Source organism: Thamnophis elegans, chromosome 11 (assembly GCF_009769535.1).
Source record: "Thamnophis elegans isolate rThaEle1 chromosome 11, rThaEle1.pri, whole genome shotgun sequence".
NCBI classification, from domain to species: Eukaryota; Metazoa; Chordata; class Lepidosauria; order Squamata; family Colubridae; genus Thamnophis; species Thamnophis elegans.
Genome location: NC_045551.1, coordinates 11,346,360 through 11,364,582, shown reverse-complemented (window position 1 = coordinate 11,364,582; position 18,223 = coordinate 11,346,360). Strand labels below are relative to the sequence as shown.

Below are 18,223 nucleotides of genomic sequence, written 5' to 3'. Positions count from 1 at the left end.
GGACCCTGGACAGGGTTCCGACCAAGCAGGGCGCAGAGAGGCTGGTTGGCCACCAGGAGGCACCTGAGCCTTGGACCAGTGGGGAGGAAACAAGGGAGTGTGATCGTGATGTCATGCATTGGAGCAGTGGGGAGGAGACAAGGGAGTTGTTCTTAGATGCATGACACCGGAGAGCTAATAGGCGTAAGGAACAGTTACGCAGTTACAGGAGATAATTGCACTCAGCCGGTGGTAATTAGGCTCCTCTGAAGACTATAAAAGGAATGATTGTGCACACGCCCCTTTGCAGGAGCCAACATATTCACTAAAGTTGGATAACTTTTCGTGGCTACCTTGGCAGGCTGGATTGCTGCCAAGGTTAGTCTGTGCTGGATTGCTGCCACCGTATTGCCTGTGCTGGATTGCTGCCAAGGCCTGGACTGTGCTGGATTGCTGCCAAGGTCCTGTCTGTGTGTCCATAAATCCTTGCAGTATCTTTGTCTCAGTGTGCTTTGGTGTAGGACGAGGGGGCTCAGAACACTATAGTATGTAATCTTCAGGGAGTGTACTGAACAGCTTTTCTGTGGGAGGTGGCAGCTGAAGAGAAAGAGAACTGGCACCAAAAGATCTGCTTCCCACCTTCTCTTGCCCTGGATTGCAAGAGAAGTGGAACTATTGCAGTGGGTGGCAAAAAAAGTATATTTTTGCACGCATGTGGAAGAAATGGGGAGGGGGGGTCTTCCACTGCTAATAATTAGACCAAATGAGACATTTGCACCCTACATCTCTCATTTCTCTTTATTCTTTTTGGGGGCAAAAGCTCATTCTGTCTAGTGATTGGAACAGTGGGCAGTGCATTTTAACATAGTTTTCTGCTAGCTCATGGAAAAAAATCACTGTAACTCTTTACAGTCCAGGTGAATTTTTGAAAGCCCTTTGGAAACTCCAGTTAGTAAATCTGATTTTTTTTGCCACAACTTTGAAATGAATATATGTAACGTATTATGTTATTTTGAAAGACATCTATGCTGGCTTGTCAGCCTTGGTGGCACTATTGTAAATGGCATGTGGGAATGACCTTGGGAGACAGGAGGAAGAGCCACAGCCTAGACAACCACAATGCAAAGGGTACCTCAGTCCACAGAAGGAAAAGGGGCATGGGAAGCATCTTAGAAGGGACCTTCCCTAGTTTTCTGGACCATAAAAGTAAAGGAGAGGAGAAGTGCTTTCAGATCTACAAGATTCTGATACTGTAACCTGTTGTGGCCCGGCAGGAGCCATTGGAGCTGCCACCAGACTCTGACAGCGAGGGGCCCTATGCTCTGGAGGATGTGGAGGACCCTGGACAGGGTTCCGACTCCGAGCAGGGTGCAGAGAGGCTGGTTGGCCACCAGATGGCGCCTGAGCCTTGGACCAGTGGGGAGGAGAGTGATACAGAAGCCAGCAGTGAGTTGTTCCTGGATGCACGCCATCGAAGAGCTACTAGGCGTCAGGAACAATTATGCAATTACAGGAGGTGATTGTACTCAGCTGGTGGCCATTAGGCTCCTCTCCAGACTATAAAAGCTACTTGTGTACATGGCCCTCTTTGTAGAAGTCAACGCAGGAATTGAATGTTGGAGGACAGTACTGTGAGCTTGGCAGGCTGGATTGCTGCCAAGCCTTATCTGTGTTTATTGCTGCCTGAGTTTGTCTGAGTTGCTGCTAAGGTCCTTATCTGTTTGTTTGCTTGGCTTTCAACCACCGAGGTTTTGGTGTTTTGCTAATTAAAGTACATTCCAGTTAAGCTTGTCTCGGCATTCGTTACTGGATGGAGGAGGGGGTCAGAACAGTAACCTAACAAAAAAGTTAGTGTTAAAACTCAATGCTTCTGCTTCCCTGTGTGGACCACTTTGAGGAGCTGGAAACCCTCCAGGTATGTTGGAATTGCAATGAAATTACCTTGTGTAAAAGCCTATCCACAGAAGAATCTGCTAAAATGGGCTCCCTATCATCCGAAGTAAATCAACTGGCAGCAGTATCTTTTTAATGATGCATCCTCTCTTTGGGATTCTTTCTTTCAGACATATTTTCTGGCATTACTTCTATTCTTTTCCTAGTACCAGTCAAAACCCTTTTTTTTTCTTTAAATTTCCCTTGCCTTAAATTATTCTGCGCTGGGTTTATATTTGCTACTGTGATTTTGTTATGTTTCATTTTGCAATTCCGCACAGAAGTCAAATAATAAACAGGAGAGGAAGTTCAGTGTTATTGGAAGAAAATTAAAAAGGAATACATTATTTTCTGAAGAAGTAGATTTGTTTTTCCCTTGTGCCATCTATTCATGTCCTTATTTCATTGCTAGCTTTGGAAACAGATGACTAGTTTGGAAAATCTCTTATCTTGAACTCCTGTGGAAAGAGTTGCATGGTGGGACTGATCTCCTCACTCAACAGGTCCAGTCACTCTGTTCACACCAGCAATCCATAAATTGGGATGACTGGGACAATCATATATCTGCCATTTCTAGTCGTTCGGATTATGTAAAGCAGGCTGGGAGATCCATTCCCATTTCCCATTTTTTTCCTTCTGTGCTAGATCAGGAAATGACAAACTATGGTGGAGATATCAGAGAAAGAGCCCATCCCAACCTTTTCCTGTCCTTTATCAATATCTCCATATGACTACATGCAGTGACGTGCAGTGAGGTTTATGGCTAGTGAGGCACTGACACAGTGGTGGGTTTCAAATTTTTTTATACTTGTGGACTTCAGCTCCCAGAATTCCACAGCCAGGCATGATCAGTTCCGATTTAAAGCGACAGCATTTATTTTTCTCCTTTGCGAAAAAGTTTCCTTCATTCTTTTTCTTCTCCCTCCCCCTTCTTCCTCCCTCTCTCCCTCCCTCCACCCTCTCTCAAACAGACACGAGAAGTTGGATTTGACTATCTCTCCTACCCCCTTCCCTCTCTCACCCACTCTCTCTCAAACAAACACAAACACAGAAGTTGGATTGGAGCCAATCCGAGCCTTTGATTGCAGGCAGAGCCACATTGCCTTTTCAAACTTGTAATCAGTGAAGCTGGGCTTATATAGTTTTATCCAGCTCTCTCTGTGTGTGTATGTGTGTGTGTGTGTGTGTTTGAAAAGGTAACGTGGCTCTGCCTGCAATCAAACTACACTTGGGGAGGGATCTCCACTTGAGGATGAAGTTTGAATTCCTCCCCCTCCCTCTGACCCACACGTACCTTTTCCAGCTGTTTCAGAGAGGATTTCAACTCTGCTCTTGCCTGTCATGATCCACAGTGACTCTGGCAGCAACTAGCTCAGCCTGACCTCAGCTCTTGCCTTTTTCCTTTTACATTTTTTTCTTTTCATGATGACAGTGGTGAGGCTCTGCCTCCCCTGCCTCCCCTGACTGCACGTCCCTGACTACATGAATGCATGTGTGAAAACTCAAACATTTAGAGACCAAGTGTTTGTTTTTGTTGGCTTGTCTTTCTTGTGGTCATGGCAATGCTACTTCCTACTTCCATGATATTATGTAAACAGACTCCACAATGCATTTTACTTTCACTGTTTTGTGCGTAGGAGAGGAAGGAGAATTAATTTTTGCTAAGAGGTTTAAGCTTAGTAATAGTAACTGACAGTGCATGGAGTAGTTATGAAAATTGCTCTGCATTTATTCTGAACCTGAGCAGTTATATTATAAGGAATGATGCAAATCAGACAGAGTTCATTTTAACAATCCCTCTCTTAACAAAACTATAGTAGCTATGGTGGCCATGCAAAATAAGATAACATATGATGTACTGCTCTTACCTGTAGTGAAGATGGTGGAGATAAATCCACTCCTCACGGCATCTTGAGCTGCTTGCAGGCGCACATTGTACTCTGTGTTTTCAGAAAGGCCTTCTAGGCGGATCCAAGTATCTTCTGCCTCCACTTTCAACTCCTTTGGGTGTATCGTCAACAAAATGGGAACACAAATATAACAGAGATGAAATTTGCAGAGCTTGGGTAAGAAATGAGAATGAATAGCAAGTGAGGAAAAGGTATTTGGAACTCCCCCAACGCCAAGATTGTTATCTTGAACCTTTGACTCCTGGCTGTGGACATCAACCAAGACCTGATCAAAAATATAGGACTCAGGGGTGAGTTGCTGCCGGTCCTCTCCAGTTCTTGCAAACCAGACCCGGAAGTAAGTTCCGGAACGCCTGCGTCACCCCTGGTCCTGTCGCTCACTCATTCGCTCACCCCCCACCCGTCTGGAAGCCACTCCATTGCTCGCTCCCCCTACCCGTCTGCACTATCCTAGCCCCACCCACCGCTCACTGAATGGCTGGCTCACCAATTGCCCCACCCGCCTCTAAGAACCCTATCTAAACCCACTTACCTTTTTTCCTGCTTGGCTCTCTATTGCTGACTGCCGACTCCGAGGAGGTACGTAAGCTGCATCTAAGCACGGGGTGGGGTGGGGGGCAGTGGCAGGCAAGCCACTCCCACCCAGTCACATGGCCAGCAAGCCACTTCCACAAAGGAGGCCACACCCACAGAGTAGGTTCCAAAATTTTTTGAAACCCACCACTGATAGGAGTATACGGAAAATCAATTATACCAACATGGATGGGTCTTAAATGTAATAGAACAGAATATGCTAGATTCTACTACTACCACTACTACTACTACTTCTTCTGCTGATACTACTACTACTACTACTACTACTACTACTGTCAAAGTTGTAGTTTAGGCTTATCCTCTTGTTTGAGCTGCCAGAGAATAGCCAATTGCACAAAATTGACATGAAAAACACGGAAGATTGATTTGAGAAGGGATTTCATGCAGGGGAGCTGGGAGGAATTAGTGTGCTGAGGAAATGGAAAAGATCTCTATAATCCAATTAGACCAATTAGATTGGAAACAAAGTACCGGTGAGCCATTCGGGATAATTCATTTCTGCTAAACTGGGAATTTCTCATGATAAAAATTTCCATGACAAACTTCTAAGTTTCACTGTCGCTTGCTTACTTTACTTTACTTACTTTACTATCCTCCGCGAGCTGCGCTGGCTACCTGTCGATCTCCGGATACGCTTCAAGGTGCTACTTGCCACCTATAAAGCCCTTCATGGTAGTGGATCTAGGTACCTGAGAGACCGCCTACTGCCGATCACCTCCACACGACCCATTAGATCTCATCGTTTAGGCCTCCTCCGAGTTCCATCCACTGGCCAATGCCGACTGGCCACCACGCGGAGGAGAGCCTTCTCGGTGGTAGCCACGACCCAATGGAACGATCTCCCCGTGGAGCTTCGTACCCTCACCACCCTCCAGACCTTCCGCACAGCCCTTAGAATCTGGCTATCCCGTCAGGCCTGGGGCTAAAGATTGTAACCCGCCCGAATGGTATGAATGTTGCGTTTTAATCATGTATTGTCTTATATGTAAAAGTCTGTCCCCCCTTTCCTTTTGATTGTGAGCCGCCCTGAGTCCCCCCAGGGAAAAGGGCGGCATATAAATAAACAATCCAATCCAATTTGTATAGCAGCTCATCTCACCAGAGTAAGTCTAGATGGCATACAGAGGGTTAAAACTCCAAATAAAATTATTTACAAAATAAATATCCAGAAACAGAAAAGAAACATAAAATTCCAGAAAAAATATATTAATATTCTGCTTCTATTTTCTGAGATTCAGGTGTCGGAAAACCTTTGCTATCTACTGTAATCGTATATCCAGTTTTCCAAATCTCTATGACAAGACCTCAAACAGAACTAGAGGACAAATATCCCTTTTCTACAAGCGTTTTTCAGTGACTGATGTTTAAGAAGCATCTTGCTCCAAAAATTGGAGAGGGATCTCTACGTCACTTCTTGATTATTGGACAAAGATAAAAAGTCTGTATCTATTCTTATCAGCTTGTATCTGACTTGAGGACTTGTTCTTACATCTAAGAACAACTGCAGTGTGAGATAAGAGTATTCTATTTGTCTATTATGTGTGAATTTCCTGGCTGATACTAAAACTTGGAGTTGTATAGACAGGGATTTTATATAATTATTTGTTTGAATTTATTAGCCCAACTTCAATGGATTATATGCAGCGTACAAACCCACAAACCCAATAAAAGCAGATAAAACAATCAAACCATACAGACAGTCTAGATTAAATTGATCTTATAAACAACACAAATCAATCAAGTAATCAACCAGGCAAACAGGAAACAAACTTGAACCGGTTATTTTTCTGCCCTTATTGTATGGCTTTTTCTGATAGCCGCCCAGCAGCCCTATTTATTATAGTATCAAGAAAGGGTCCATTTTCTGTCACAGCTGTCCCCCATCAGACAGCATCCTCTTGGAGATAAGGGTAACATCCTCTTTCCTGGGGTTCTGAAAAACTCTTAAAATCTGGCTTTGGTCCCAGACCTGGTGTTGATGTACCAATATATTATTTTATTTCTGCCCTGTCCCCACCCATTTTTTGATCAAACAAATAGTTGTGAATTTTGCCACTTTATAGTTATTAAGTGAATCACTGCAGTTGTTAAGTTAATAACGCTCTTGTTAAGTGAATTTGGCTTCCCCATTCACTTTGCTTGTCCGAAGGTCGCAAAAGGTGATCACAAGACTCTGGGACACTGCAACCGTCATAAATCACTTTTTTCAATGGTCTTGAAACTGAATGAACTGTTGTAAATTAAAGACTACCTGTACTGTTTTTATATTGTTTTAGTATATGTGGGGCACACAAAGTTTTTTGCCTTGGGCAGCATTAAATCAAATCAATAAGAAAGCTATACAAAAATGTTGCAAAAAAGCCTTTAAAAATTTGCATGCAAGTTTGGATAGAAGTGATATTAGCTTCCTTCCAGGGCTGGGTTCCTGCCAGTTCTAACCTCTTCTATAGAAGAGGTTCCACAAATCTACAGTGCCATTTAGAACCGGTTCCAGCTCCCTCCCCCACCCATCCGGATATCATCAAGATGAAGAGCAAGAGGAGGAATTCTGGGAGTTGAAGTCCACAAGTCTTAAAGCTGTCAAGTTTGAACACCCCTGGGTTTTTTTTCTAAAGGGTTAGGGGTGCAAGGGTCTTGTAACTTTAAGACTTGTGTGCTTCAAATGCCAGAGTTTCTGAGCCAATATTTTGGTTGCTAAGCAAGAGCATTGTTAAGTGAGTTTCACCACATTTTACAAGGTGGCCACGCCCACCCAGTCACATGGCTGACAAGCCACTCCCACCCAGTCACATGGCCGACAAGCCACTCCCACCCAGTCACATGGCCAATAAGCCACTCCCACAAAGCAGGCTACACCTACAGAAGAGGTTCTAAAAAATTTTGAAGCCCACCATTGCTTCCTTCACTCTCTGCAGTAGTTGGCAGGTCAACTGATGGAAATTGCTTCTGTGAAAGTGTAGGATGTTTTTAGTTAAGTGAAGTTTATAGGAGGTTTTTTTTGGATAAAAATAGTGCATAAATCTATTTAATAAACCGTGTCTTTAAAAATATGGAGGCAGAAGTATCTTATCTCTTCTACAATTCCCCTACGGTTGGCCAAGATATAATGCTATTTCTAATTGTATTTTTCTTCAGCGGTTACAGTGCAGAATGGGTTGAATAGAAGTGGGGAAATGCTCTGAATAACAGTGTGAAAGGATTCTCATCTGTAAGGGAAGATACTAGCCGGCTTGCTTGCCTGTTGCTTCCTTCCATTAGTTTTTCATACTGTGCAGGCATGAGTACTATGAGTACTATCTTACTGAAATAATAACAATAATGCTGTAAAACTACTATAGTATACCATAAATAAAACGATAAATGTTCCTTCAATTTGAGATCTACTCTCAGTAACTATTTAAAATGGTCAATTTAGTGTTTTTGGTAATAATATAGTAATGGCTTGCTAGTGCCTCCTGTGATATTTCAAGTTTTCAGTCTCATGTACAGTTCTGGAATGAGTGATTGGTTTCATGATTGGTTACTCGGAACAAGAGGTTAGATGTATGTCTATGCAGATAATCAGTGTTTACAACTTTCTTCAGCAAAAACAAATAAACAGAACCTTCCATTTAAGAAACACTGTTTTCTTCTCCAGCCCGTGATGAAGGGCTCTGTACTTTAAAGCTTTAAGTAACACACAGCCAAACAGGAGCACCGAGTTATTTTGTGTGCCAGAAGGGAAGGAAGTCCTTCCTTTAAACTAATGCGTTTTTTAAAAGAATTGTAAGAGTTGGCTTTGTTATTCCTGATTGTCTAGATTGCTCCTGTGACCTCATAGCCATTTACCCTTATTATACCGCGTGACTCGACAAATGTGCGCACGACAAAAGCGCGCCAACGAAACCGCGCTGAGAAAACCGCGACGTCATAAACACGCCCACAAAAATGCGCCGACAAAACCGCGCCCACAAAAGCGCGATTTCAGTTAAGGTAAGGGTTAGGTTTAGGGTTAGGTTTAGGGTTAGGTTTAGGGTTAGGTTTAGGGTTAGGCTTAGGGTTAGGTTTAGGGTTAGGTTTAGGGTTAGGTTTAGGGTTAGGCTTAGGGTTAGGTTTAGGGTTAGGTTTAGGGTTAGGTTTAGGGGTTTGCTTTAGGGTTAGGTTTAGGGTTAGGTTTAGGGTTAGGTTAGGGTTAGGTTTAGGGTTAGGTTTAGGGTTAGGTTTAGGGTTAGGTTTAGGGTTAGGTTTAGGGTTAGGTTTAGGTTTAGGTTTAGGGTTAGGGTTAGGTTTAGGGTTAGGTTTAGGGTTAGGTTTAGGGTTAGGCTTAGGTTTAGGGTTAGGTTTAGAGTTAGGTTTAGAACTCGCGGTTATTACTTGTTTGTTGAAGGCTCGCTTTTGTCGGCACGCTGTTGTCGGTGCGCTTCTGCGCTCATTCGTCGGCGTGATTTAGAACTCGCGTTTTTTTCGCTGCGGTTTCGTCGGCGCGCTTTTGTCGAGCTCGCATTTGTTGGTGAACCATCATACTGCCCTTGCTTTTAGCCATGCATAGCCATGTTTATTGTTCTGTATTGTAACAACATCATATTAAATATAGGATTCTTGATTTGTAGGTGCATTAGGAATAGTAATGAAACAATGGAAACCACTTCAGAATAAACCAGGGAGGAGAAATGACTGCAAACAATTGTTTTACTATGAAAGTGATTTGAGACTCCTTAGGACATGGCTGAAAAACTTGTGGCCTGCGGGCTGGATGTGTCAGGTGCTGGCCATGCCCACACCTGGTTTAGCGAAGGGGGGAAAAGTCACAATAAGCCACACGATACCGCTGTGATGATGCAAATTTGACACCCCTGCCCTAGGGTCATTACATGCAAGCACAAAAAGAAAAATCTCAAAGTGGCATTTTGTTTGATTCAGTCACTTATCATTATAGGCCACAAGTGGCCAGACCTGGCCACTTTCCAAAAACCAGCAGTATCGATTCCTACCATTATGAGACAGAAAACTCATGAGAATTGTAGTGTAAGTGTACAGGAAACCTGAAAATAGACTTAACATAGATGCTCCCAAATTCTTTGATACAACCACAGAATGTTGCCATCCCTCATAATGGAGCTAAGAGATGAAAGCCTCACCTTGCGGCTCCCATCAGGGGATCTGTAGGTCATGATGTAATTCTCAATCTCAGCGACAGGAGGAAGCCATGAAAGAAGAGCACTTCGCCGAGTCACTTCACTTGCTGTAAGATTTGATGGTGGATCCAAAACTGTAATAGCAATAGCAATAGCAGTTAGACTTATATATCGCTTCATAGGGCTTTCAGCCCTCTCTAAGCGGTTTACAGAGTCAGCATATCGCCCCCACAGTCTGGGTCCTCATTTCACCCACCTCGGAAGGATGGAAGGCTGAGTCAACCTTTAGCCGGTGAGATTAGAACCGCTGAACTGTGACCCGACAAATGCGCGAACGTCAAAAGCGTGCCGACAAAACCGCGGCGCTAAAACCGTGATGTCAAAAGCGCGCCGACAACAGTGCGCCAACAGAAGCACAATTTAAGGTAAGATAAGGTTTAGGGTTAGGTTCAGGGTTAGGTTTAGGGTTAGGTTTAGGGTTAGGTTTAGGGTTTGGTTTAGGGTTAGGGTTAGGGTTAGGGTTAGGTTTAGGGTTAGGTTTAGGGTTAGGGTTAGGGTTAGGTTTAGGGTTTGGTTTAGGGTTAGGGTTAGGGTTAGGTTTAGGGTTAGGTTTAGGGTTAGGGTTAGGGTTAGGTTTAGGGTTTGGTTTAGGGTTAGGGTTACAGCGCGCTTCTGTCGGTGCGCTGTTGTCGGCGCGCTTCAGCGCTCATTCATCGGCGCGGTTTTGTCGGCACGGTTTTGTCACCGCGGTTTAGTCAGGCGCACTTTTGTCGTTCACGCATTTGTGGTGGAACCCCGCTGAACTGCAGATAACAGTCAGCTGAAGTGGCCTGCAGTACTGCACACTAACCACTGCACCACCTCAGCTCTAAGATAGGAAAGAAATTGAGGAAGAGGCCTACATATCTATGTGGAGGTGATATGGATTTTAAAAGATGAGCCATGCAGAAGTTATAGTTTTCCAGGGGGAAAAATGCCAGCCAGGTTCTTAGGATTCAATGGGACTAACAAATTTCCACTCCCTAACAGAAGAAACTGCCCATCTCTATGTTATTCTTTATGTTTTTAAAAACAATTCTGAGCAAGAGGAGGAGCAGAAAATGAACAATATACAATAAACTACTGAGCTTAACCCAGGAAATATAGATGCAATTGTGTTTTATCTGTATCAAGCAATACTTCCCTTTCATTTCCTCCTAGTATTTCAAATCAATTTGTAAATTCCTACCAGAGGGAGGAATATATAATACTTACGAGTAGTAAAGTTGGTGAAAATGGTTCTACTTGTGACAGGCCCATTGATGGCATACATGGTGACTTTATAGCTGGTACTGGGAAGTAAATCAATAAGTTTATATTCTTGTTGGGTCCTGTCCACCAAAATAGTTTCTCCTGCAACTGAAATCAGAGGCAAAAGGATTGAACAGAACATGAGGCTGGGTGGGATCCAAATGGAAACAAGACTTAGAATTAATTATCAGATAGCTCATTCAATCTTACAAAGGAAAGAAAGGTAGAACCACACAAGTCAGTTTTCAGATAGCAATAGTCCAGGTATATTAATAATTCAGACTTTAGCAAGACCACAATCAGATACAAATTCAGCAAGTCTCAAAAACTGTCTTATTAACCAACAGTTAACGCTTCTAAAAAAATATGGTTATACTTGCATCACAAATGTTAAACAAATTTCTGCTTCTTTGAGATATAGCACAGTGTGGAGACGGAAAGGTCTGAAAGCATAACAACTGAGAAAAATTAAGAATAGCTGTCCTTCACTCATCTGTTACTGAGAAAGATGGAGGGCCTGTCCCAAGTCTGATAGTTAAAGTGCGAGTGATAGGTTATAGGTTTATTACATTTATATGCAGCCCTATTCCCCGGAGGGACTCAAAGCGGCTAACAAACCCAAGGGAGGGAGTAATACAAAACAAAAAGCAATCAACAAACAAGATACAGAGAGGGTTTAAAAACAATCAACAGTCACCCAATTCGAGCGGGGAAGGGAACTCATCAACCCCAGGCCTGTTGGAACAGCCAGGTTTTAACGGCTTTACAGAAAGCCTGGATGGTGGTGAGGGTCCGGATCTCTGTGGGGAGCTCATTCCAAAGGGCAGGAGCAGCCACAGAGAAGGCCCTCCTCCGGGTGGTCGACAACCGGCATTGGCCGGCAGATGGAATTCGGAGGAGGCCAAGTCTGTGGGATCTGATGGGTCTTTGGGAGGTGATTCGCAGCAGGTGGTCTCTCAAGTACCCAGGTCCAATACCATGAAGGGCTTTATAAGTGACGACTGGTACCTTGAAGCGTATCCGGAGACCGATAGGCAGCCAGTGCAGCTCGCGGAGGATAGGTGTAATGTGGGTGTACCAGGGTGCACCCACAATCGCTCGCGCGGCTGCATTCTGGACAAGCTGAAGTCTCCGAATGCTCTTCAAGGGCTGGCCCCTGTAGAGCGCATTGCAGTAGTCAAAGTGATAAAAGTGTGAGAATAAAAATATTGTTGTAAAATATAATGAAATTAATGCCAAACTTCCTTCAGCATTTAATGATTAATATCAACTTTCACCATCAGCCCCAGCCGCTTGTGTTTAGCTTAGCTGATTGGTGATGGTTGCCTCAATTCCATGCTGAATCCTGATCATTACGTAAACACATACCACTGTCATGGGTAAGCACAATGACATAGTTTTCAGCTTCAACCCCAGGTGGATCCCATTTCAGCAAGGTTTCTGTTGGAGTAATGTTTATGGCAATCAAATTCTTTGGATGATCCATGGCTGCAAAAGAGGCAAAAAGCAAGATGGGGTAGTCATCAGAATTATGTAGTCATTTCAGCAACTAGTAATAATGAAAAAATAAGACCAAGACAATAGAAAACATAGTAAAGATTTCTGTTTATGTATGCAAAATTTAGGCAGGAGAATAATATTATCTATTTCTTAAATTTATTTCTTAAATTTATGTGCCACCCATCTCCCCAGTAGGGTGACTTTGGATGGCTTATGACAGCAAAACACCTTATTGAAGCTTTGTAAGCCATTCAGAATCATTGATCTGATGGATGAATGTTCCGATGGTGTTTTTTGAAGAGGCAACTGGAATTTCTTGAACCTTCTTAGATGAGAAGTGAAACTTCTTCAAAGAAAAACCAGAAACTCCAGTTGCCTCTTGAAAAAGCAGCGTTGGAACAACCATGACCTGGATGACTGAAAATCTCAATAGACATGATGGATGAACGGATGTCTCCATAAATAAATGTTTTAGAATAATCATTATCAACACATTCTCAACTAAAATGCATTGTCCGTGAAGCACTTAATTGTTTCTTTGGAGCAGCCTCTCTTGAAGCTGCTGTACTTCAAGCTTAGATTTTATTGGACTATGAAATAACAGGTTTAAAACTTGTTTGGATTATCTCTTCGGCAATAACACATCATTCATACATGACCAGAGATATTTTATCACTTCCCTTCCCTCTCTCAAAAAAGGAAGATAGAAGGAAATGATGTAAACTAATGAAGCCTATAAATTTTCAGCATATATCTGAAACTTTGGAAAAACATTGTTTGTTATATATAACTGTAACTAGGCATATCATTATTATTGCTCGATCAAGATATATTCTGTGATAATATCTGAAGATATGAATTATAGAAATAGTTGGATTAAATATTCAATTTGTGGTCCACATTTTAGTCTTAGCATTTCTCTACTGCTCTTAAATTATCCTTAAGCCCAAATTTCGATAGTATAATTTTTCGGGTCAACATTAATATAAAGATATAAATACAAACAAATGATTCCCAAATTGGCTAACATTTTTCAACCTTAGGCAATTTGAAAGGGTTAGCTGTAGGCTCAAGTCCAGATGAAGTTATCTCTGATTTAGAATAATACAAGTGGATTCTATTGGGGTAGAATGTTTTATGCATTGTTTACTATTGCTCCTTTCTTTATAACTTATTTCTCAGTGGGTAGTAGTGGAGCTTTGTCCCAAAGGAAGAATTCAAAATTTATTTCCCAGATTAACATTTGTCTCTTTACTTTGTCAGGGCCAATGCATCAAATGGCTATTTAGTGGAATATTTGAATTTGACTAGTAGTTCAATATGGCCAATATAGTCTGAGGCTCGGACTTCTAAGTAGACCACAGCAGGAATTCATTGATATAATTAGATTGAACATTCTTTAGCTTCCCCAAATTTGTTTTCATCGAAAGGCCTAGTTCAGTGGGATCAATGGGATACAGGGTCATCCTATAATTAGTTAATAATGCTTGTCCATCATGAGTTATCTTTTCTCCAAATAAACTTGCTACGCTTCCAGTATGTTTTCAAAGACGCATCTCATACCTGTATACATGGTATGTGAAAGTGATTCACTCTCCTCTCTGCCCCTGATACTCTTTAGGGTGATTTCATATTCCGTTGAAGGCTGCAAGTAGTTGAGAGTATATTCAGTGATACCTTTTGCAACAACTATATTGTCAACTCGTCCTGTATGGATTGAGAAAATGACCTTGTTATTTTCAGCTAATGTAGGTGTTCCAAAAACAACCTGACAAATGTGAGGTAGTATCCAGACAGAGTTTACATTCTTAGTTCCATGGAAAAACCTAAAAAAAAAACATAGCCCTTATGATGCTTCTTTCTTTTCTGGACGCAAGTACAGGTAGCTCTTGACTTACTACTATTTGTTTAGCAACCATTCCAAGTTACAACAACATTGAAAAAAGTGACTTACAATTAGTCCTTGCAGTTACAATTGTTGCAGCATTCCCCTGGGTCAGGTGATCAAAATTTGAATGCGTGGCAGTGAATTTACAACAGCCACGATATCCCGAGGTCACCTGATCTCCATTTGTGACCTTCCTAGCTGCCTTCCAACAAGCAGAGTCAGGGAGGGAATTGGATTTACTTAACAACTGCTTGATTCGCTTAACATCTGCTGGGGTTCAATTAAGATCCATAGCAAAAAAGATCTTAAAATCGGGTGCAGTTCACTTAACAACTACCTTCCTTAGCTATGGAACTTTGGGTCTTAATTGTGGTCATAATTTGAGGACTACTTGTTCAGCATCTAAAATCTGGGGAAAGTGGGCAAAAGAAATCTTCTAACCCATTGGAAGTATACGAATTGGCAGTCATTTACAGAAAATCTCTGGTATTGTTTCAGTTCAGACTTGGTGGACTTAATTAAAATGTAATCCAGAAATGTACAGAATAAATTCTTGGCACTGTGCATTGCAATCAAACATGTACCGTATTTTTCGTAGTATAAGATGCACTGGAGTTTAAGATGCACTAAGGCTTTGAAGAGGCAAATTAAAAAAAAGTAGGTAGTAGATAGAGGGAAAGAAAGAGAGAGAAATACAGTAGATAGGTAGGGAGAGAGAGAGAGAGTAGGTAGGCAGGTAGATGTTTCCAGGTGCATTTATTCATGTGCTGGAGAAGGAAATCGCTGACAATCTGCAGCACCTAAGACTTTGTTTCTGCTGGCACAGCACTGATCAATGTAATTCTCATCAATCAGTTAAAGAGCTTTCCAAAAGGTGAAAAAAACCCTCCCCAAAACAGCCCATTTTTCACAAAAACGAGCCTATTTTTTTTAAAAAAGGCATGAATAGCCTTGGGGGTGGGGCTTGCAGAGTGCTCCTGGAGGGGCAAAACAAGCAAAAAAAATGGCAGTTCTTTGTGAAAACGGGCCTGTTTTTTGTCAAAAAAATTGCATGCACAGCCTTATGGAGGCTTATAGAGTGCTGCTGAGGGTTTGGGGGGGGGCAAAAATGGTCCGTTTTTTGCTCATTTCTGCCCTCTGCAGCCCCCAGGAGCTCTCTGAAAGCCTTCATAAGGGTATGCATGGCCATTTTAGTGAAGGGGCGGGGCTTAGGGAAGCAAAAATGCTGTATTTGCTGTATAAGACACACCCAGCCTCTTTTTTGAGGGAAAAAGGTGCATTTTATACTCCAAAAATACGGCATTTGTATTTAACACATTATCTGAAGAAGAGGGTTCTCCATCATAATTTATCTCATGTCAAAATTCTTGAAATACAGTGTATTTCAGTATTATCAGTATTCAATAAATATAGTATATACAGTAATACCTAATATTTTTGGAAAGATGTTTATCTTTCTTTGGTTTTGGTTCAAAATATGTTAATTCATCCATTGTGGTTTGTAAGCTACAGTTTATAGCTTAGTATATTATGTGAACTAAGCTAATTGGACCTTATTCAATAAGCCATGGTTAAGACTAGGGTGGCTTATCACACTGTATTAACTCATTTTATACTTATTTGGGGAAACATATATAAAAACCTGTGAATTAGGCTGAGCTGAGAGATAACAAGTGACTCCTAAGTATCTTGTATATTTCTATGGCTGAGGATGGATTTGAACATCTCTCTGATCCTAGTTTAATACTTTAACTACTATAATATATTCTATACAATAAATAAACATATATGCATCTACTCAACTCTAAATTCTCTGTAAACATATAATGCTATTTGTTCCCTATTTTTTAAATGTGCAGTTGCACTATGTAAACATGGAAGCATGTTTACAGCAGAATGTCAGAAGGCAAGGCAGGTGACTGAATTACATATGCAGTGAATTACTTCTGGGGAATGTGTAGTTCAAGTAATTAGCAGATGACTTTTCATATAGAAGTAGCTTATTCAAGGTGCTTGTCAAATGCAATGAAAGTCTCTTGCCAAAACATTTACCCCTATTTTATTTTGAGTGCCCATCTGTCTTTTAAAATTAAAATCTTTGGAAGTCTGGTGCATCATTTTATGGAACTAGAATGAAATAATCTTTTTAAGCACATTAAGACTGCAGTTCTGGGAAAACATAACTGGGAATAAACTGTATCCAATCAACTGGATCTTAAGCCTGAGCATAAAGGTGTGCGTATGGGACAATGTTAGTTTGCTTTCAAAGGAAAAATTGTTCATACAGTCAGTAAGACTCTTAATAATGTTGGGTGAAAGTAGCCCAGCTTTAGCCCAGGTTATCCTGCTATATAAATTCATTTATATATATTCTATTGGGGGCCCTGAACTCCATTCACAAACTTTGGAGATGGGGAAGAATTACCTTGGGCAGATTTGCAGGAAATCTTATAGTGGTCAAAAGGTGCCATTGGAGGTGCCCAACGGAGAGCCACAGATTCTGTAGTCACATTGACAATTGTCAAGTTCTTCGGTGGATCAATCCCTATATGAAACAAGGGGCAACAGTTAAAAATTCCAAAATTCACATTCTAGTGGGAATATAGTGAGTAGCTTTGGGTAGCAATTATATAGTATATACATAATGCTGTATGCTGAATGCTGTCAAGCCTCCCAACTCCTTCACCATATCATCCCTTCTTTGAAAAGATATACCGGATGGATTGAAACTACCCGAGAGGGACTAGGACCAATTCCAGGCTAAGGCAAAATAGGCTTTCATCTAGGGGACCCAAATTTTAGGAGAGGGCAAAATAAAAAAAACCCATAAAAATCAAAAGGCATTAGATGTACTTCATGAGCCAACACACTCAAGGATGAAAATGTCCAATAAAAGAAAAAGTATATATCCAGGACTGAAAATCATAAGTATAAATCCCAAAAACTTACGAAAAAACAACAACAAGAAGAGGACACATTATTAACAAAGTCAGAAGATGAACCGAATCATATGAGGCACTGGAAAATGACTTTGCCTAGGGCACCAAAATGTCCAGAGCCACCACCCTATCTGCAGGTACCTGGAAGCTGATATAGAGAGTACAAGAGATGACCTTGATAGACACGTGCAAGAACTGTTATCCAGACAAAAGAGGCTGATTAAAAAAAACACACCGAGAAACCAAATAAAATTCAGAAATGCCTCAGGCATGGGCTTCCTTGATTCTCTGGAGTATAAGAAAGGGAATCATAATCAGTCTTGCGCAATTCTGAGCCAATCTCAATAAAAGGCCTTCCTGTGAAGTCGGATTCTTGATCTGGTCTATGAACCCTAAAACTCTGAATTGGATCTTGAAGCAAAGTAGCAGCAGCACAACAAGTTGAGCCCCAGTATTATATGATCTTATCTATACCTCCAGTTAGCAACTGGCCACTGCATTTTGGACCAATTTCAAATCCTCTCCAAAGGCAGCCCATTTGTTGCAGTGGTTTAACTATGAGCTGATGAGGATGTGGTTACCGTAACCAGGGCCTCTTGGTTCTTAAAAAACTCCCAAACCCAAACCACCCATAACTATCATAGCAGCTAAGGATCAGCAGGGCTTGTGAGAACCTCCAACCACGGACATGCTAATGGAGAGGAGTGTGATTGAGAAGCAAGCAATTTCATTTTCATTTTTGAAAGCGCTCTGTTCCTATTAAAGCAACCAATTTGGGACAGGAGTGTGCTGTGTTTGTTGTGTCAAGGTAATTAAGGAGAAATTGGATCAGTTTGCTTCCCAGAAGCCTGTCTCTTCTATTTCCACTCATACTTTCAAGGAAACAACACAAAAAATACTAGTAATTTTATCAACCAAAGTTTGGTTGTGTGATGCTATATATTGAAAATGGTTTTCTCTGATACCAGTTATTTCTGTAGTCTAGCCAAGTGGTATTTATAGCACTAGTAATGGAAATTTGTGAGAAAACATGAAATAGGGATCTGGTTGTCCTTGTCATTACATAAAATCCATGTT

At 41.5% G+C, this 18,223-nt stretch overlaps 1 protein-coding gene across 1 annotated transcript in view; it reads right to left on the bottom strand.

Moving 5' to 3' along the window:
* TNR (tenascin R) overlaps positions 1–18,223 on the bottom strand; it is a 122,334-nt gene that overhangs the window by 20,880 nt on the left and 83,231 nt on the right. Inside the window, 6 exon segments of the mRNA XM_032226715.1 lie at positions 3,780–3,912; positions 9,533–9,663; positions 10,784–10,927; positions 12,188–12,307; positions 13,883–14,026; positions 16,633–16,752. Of these exon segments, the coding sequence (XP_032082606.1) occupies positions 3,780–3,912; positions 9,533–9,663; positions 10,784–10,927; positions 12,188–12,307; positions 13,883–14,026; positions 16,633–16,752 (792 nt within the window).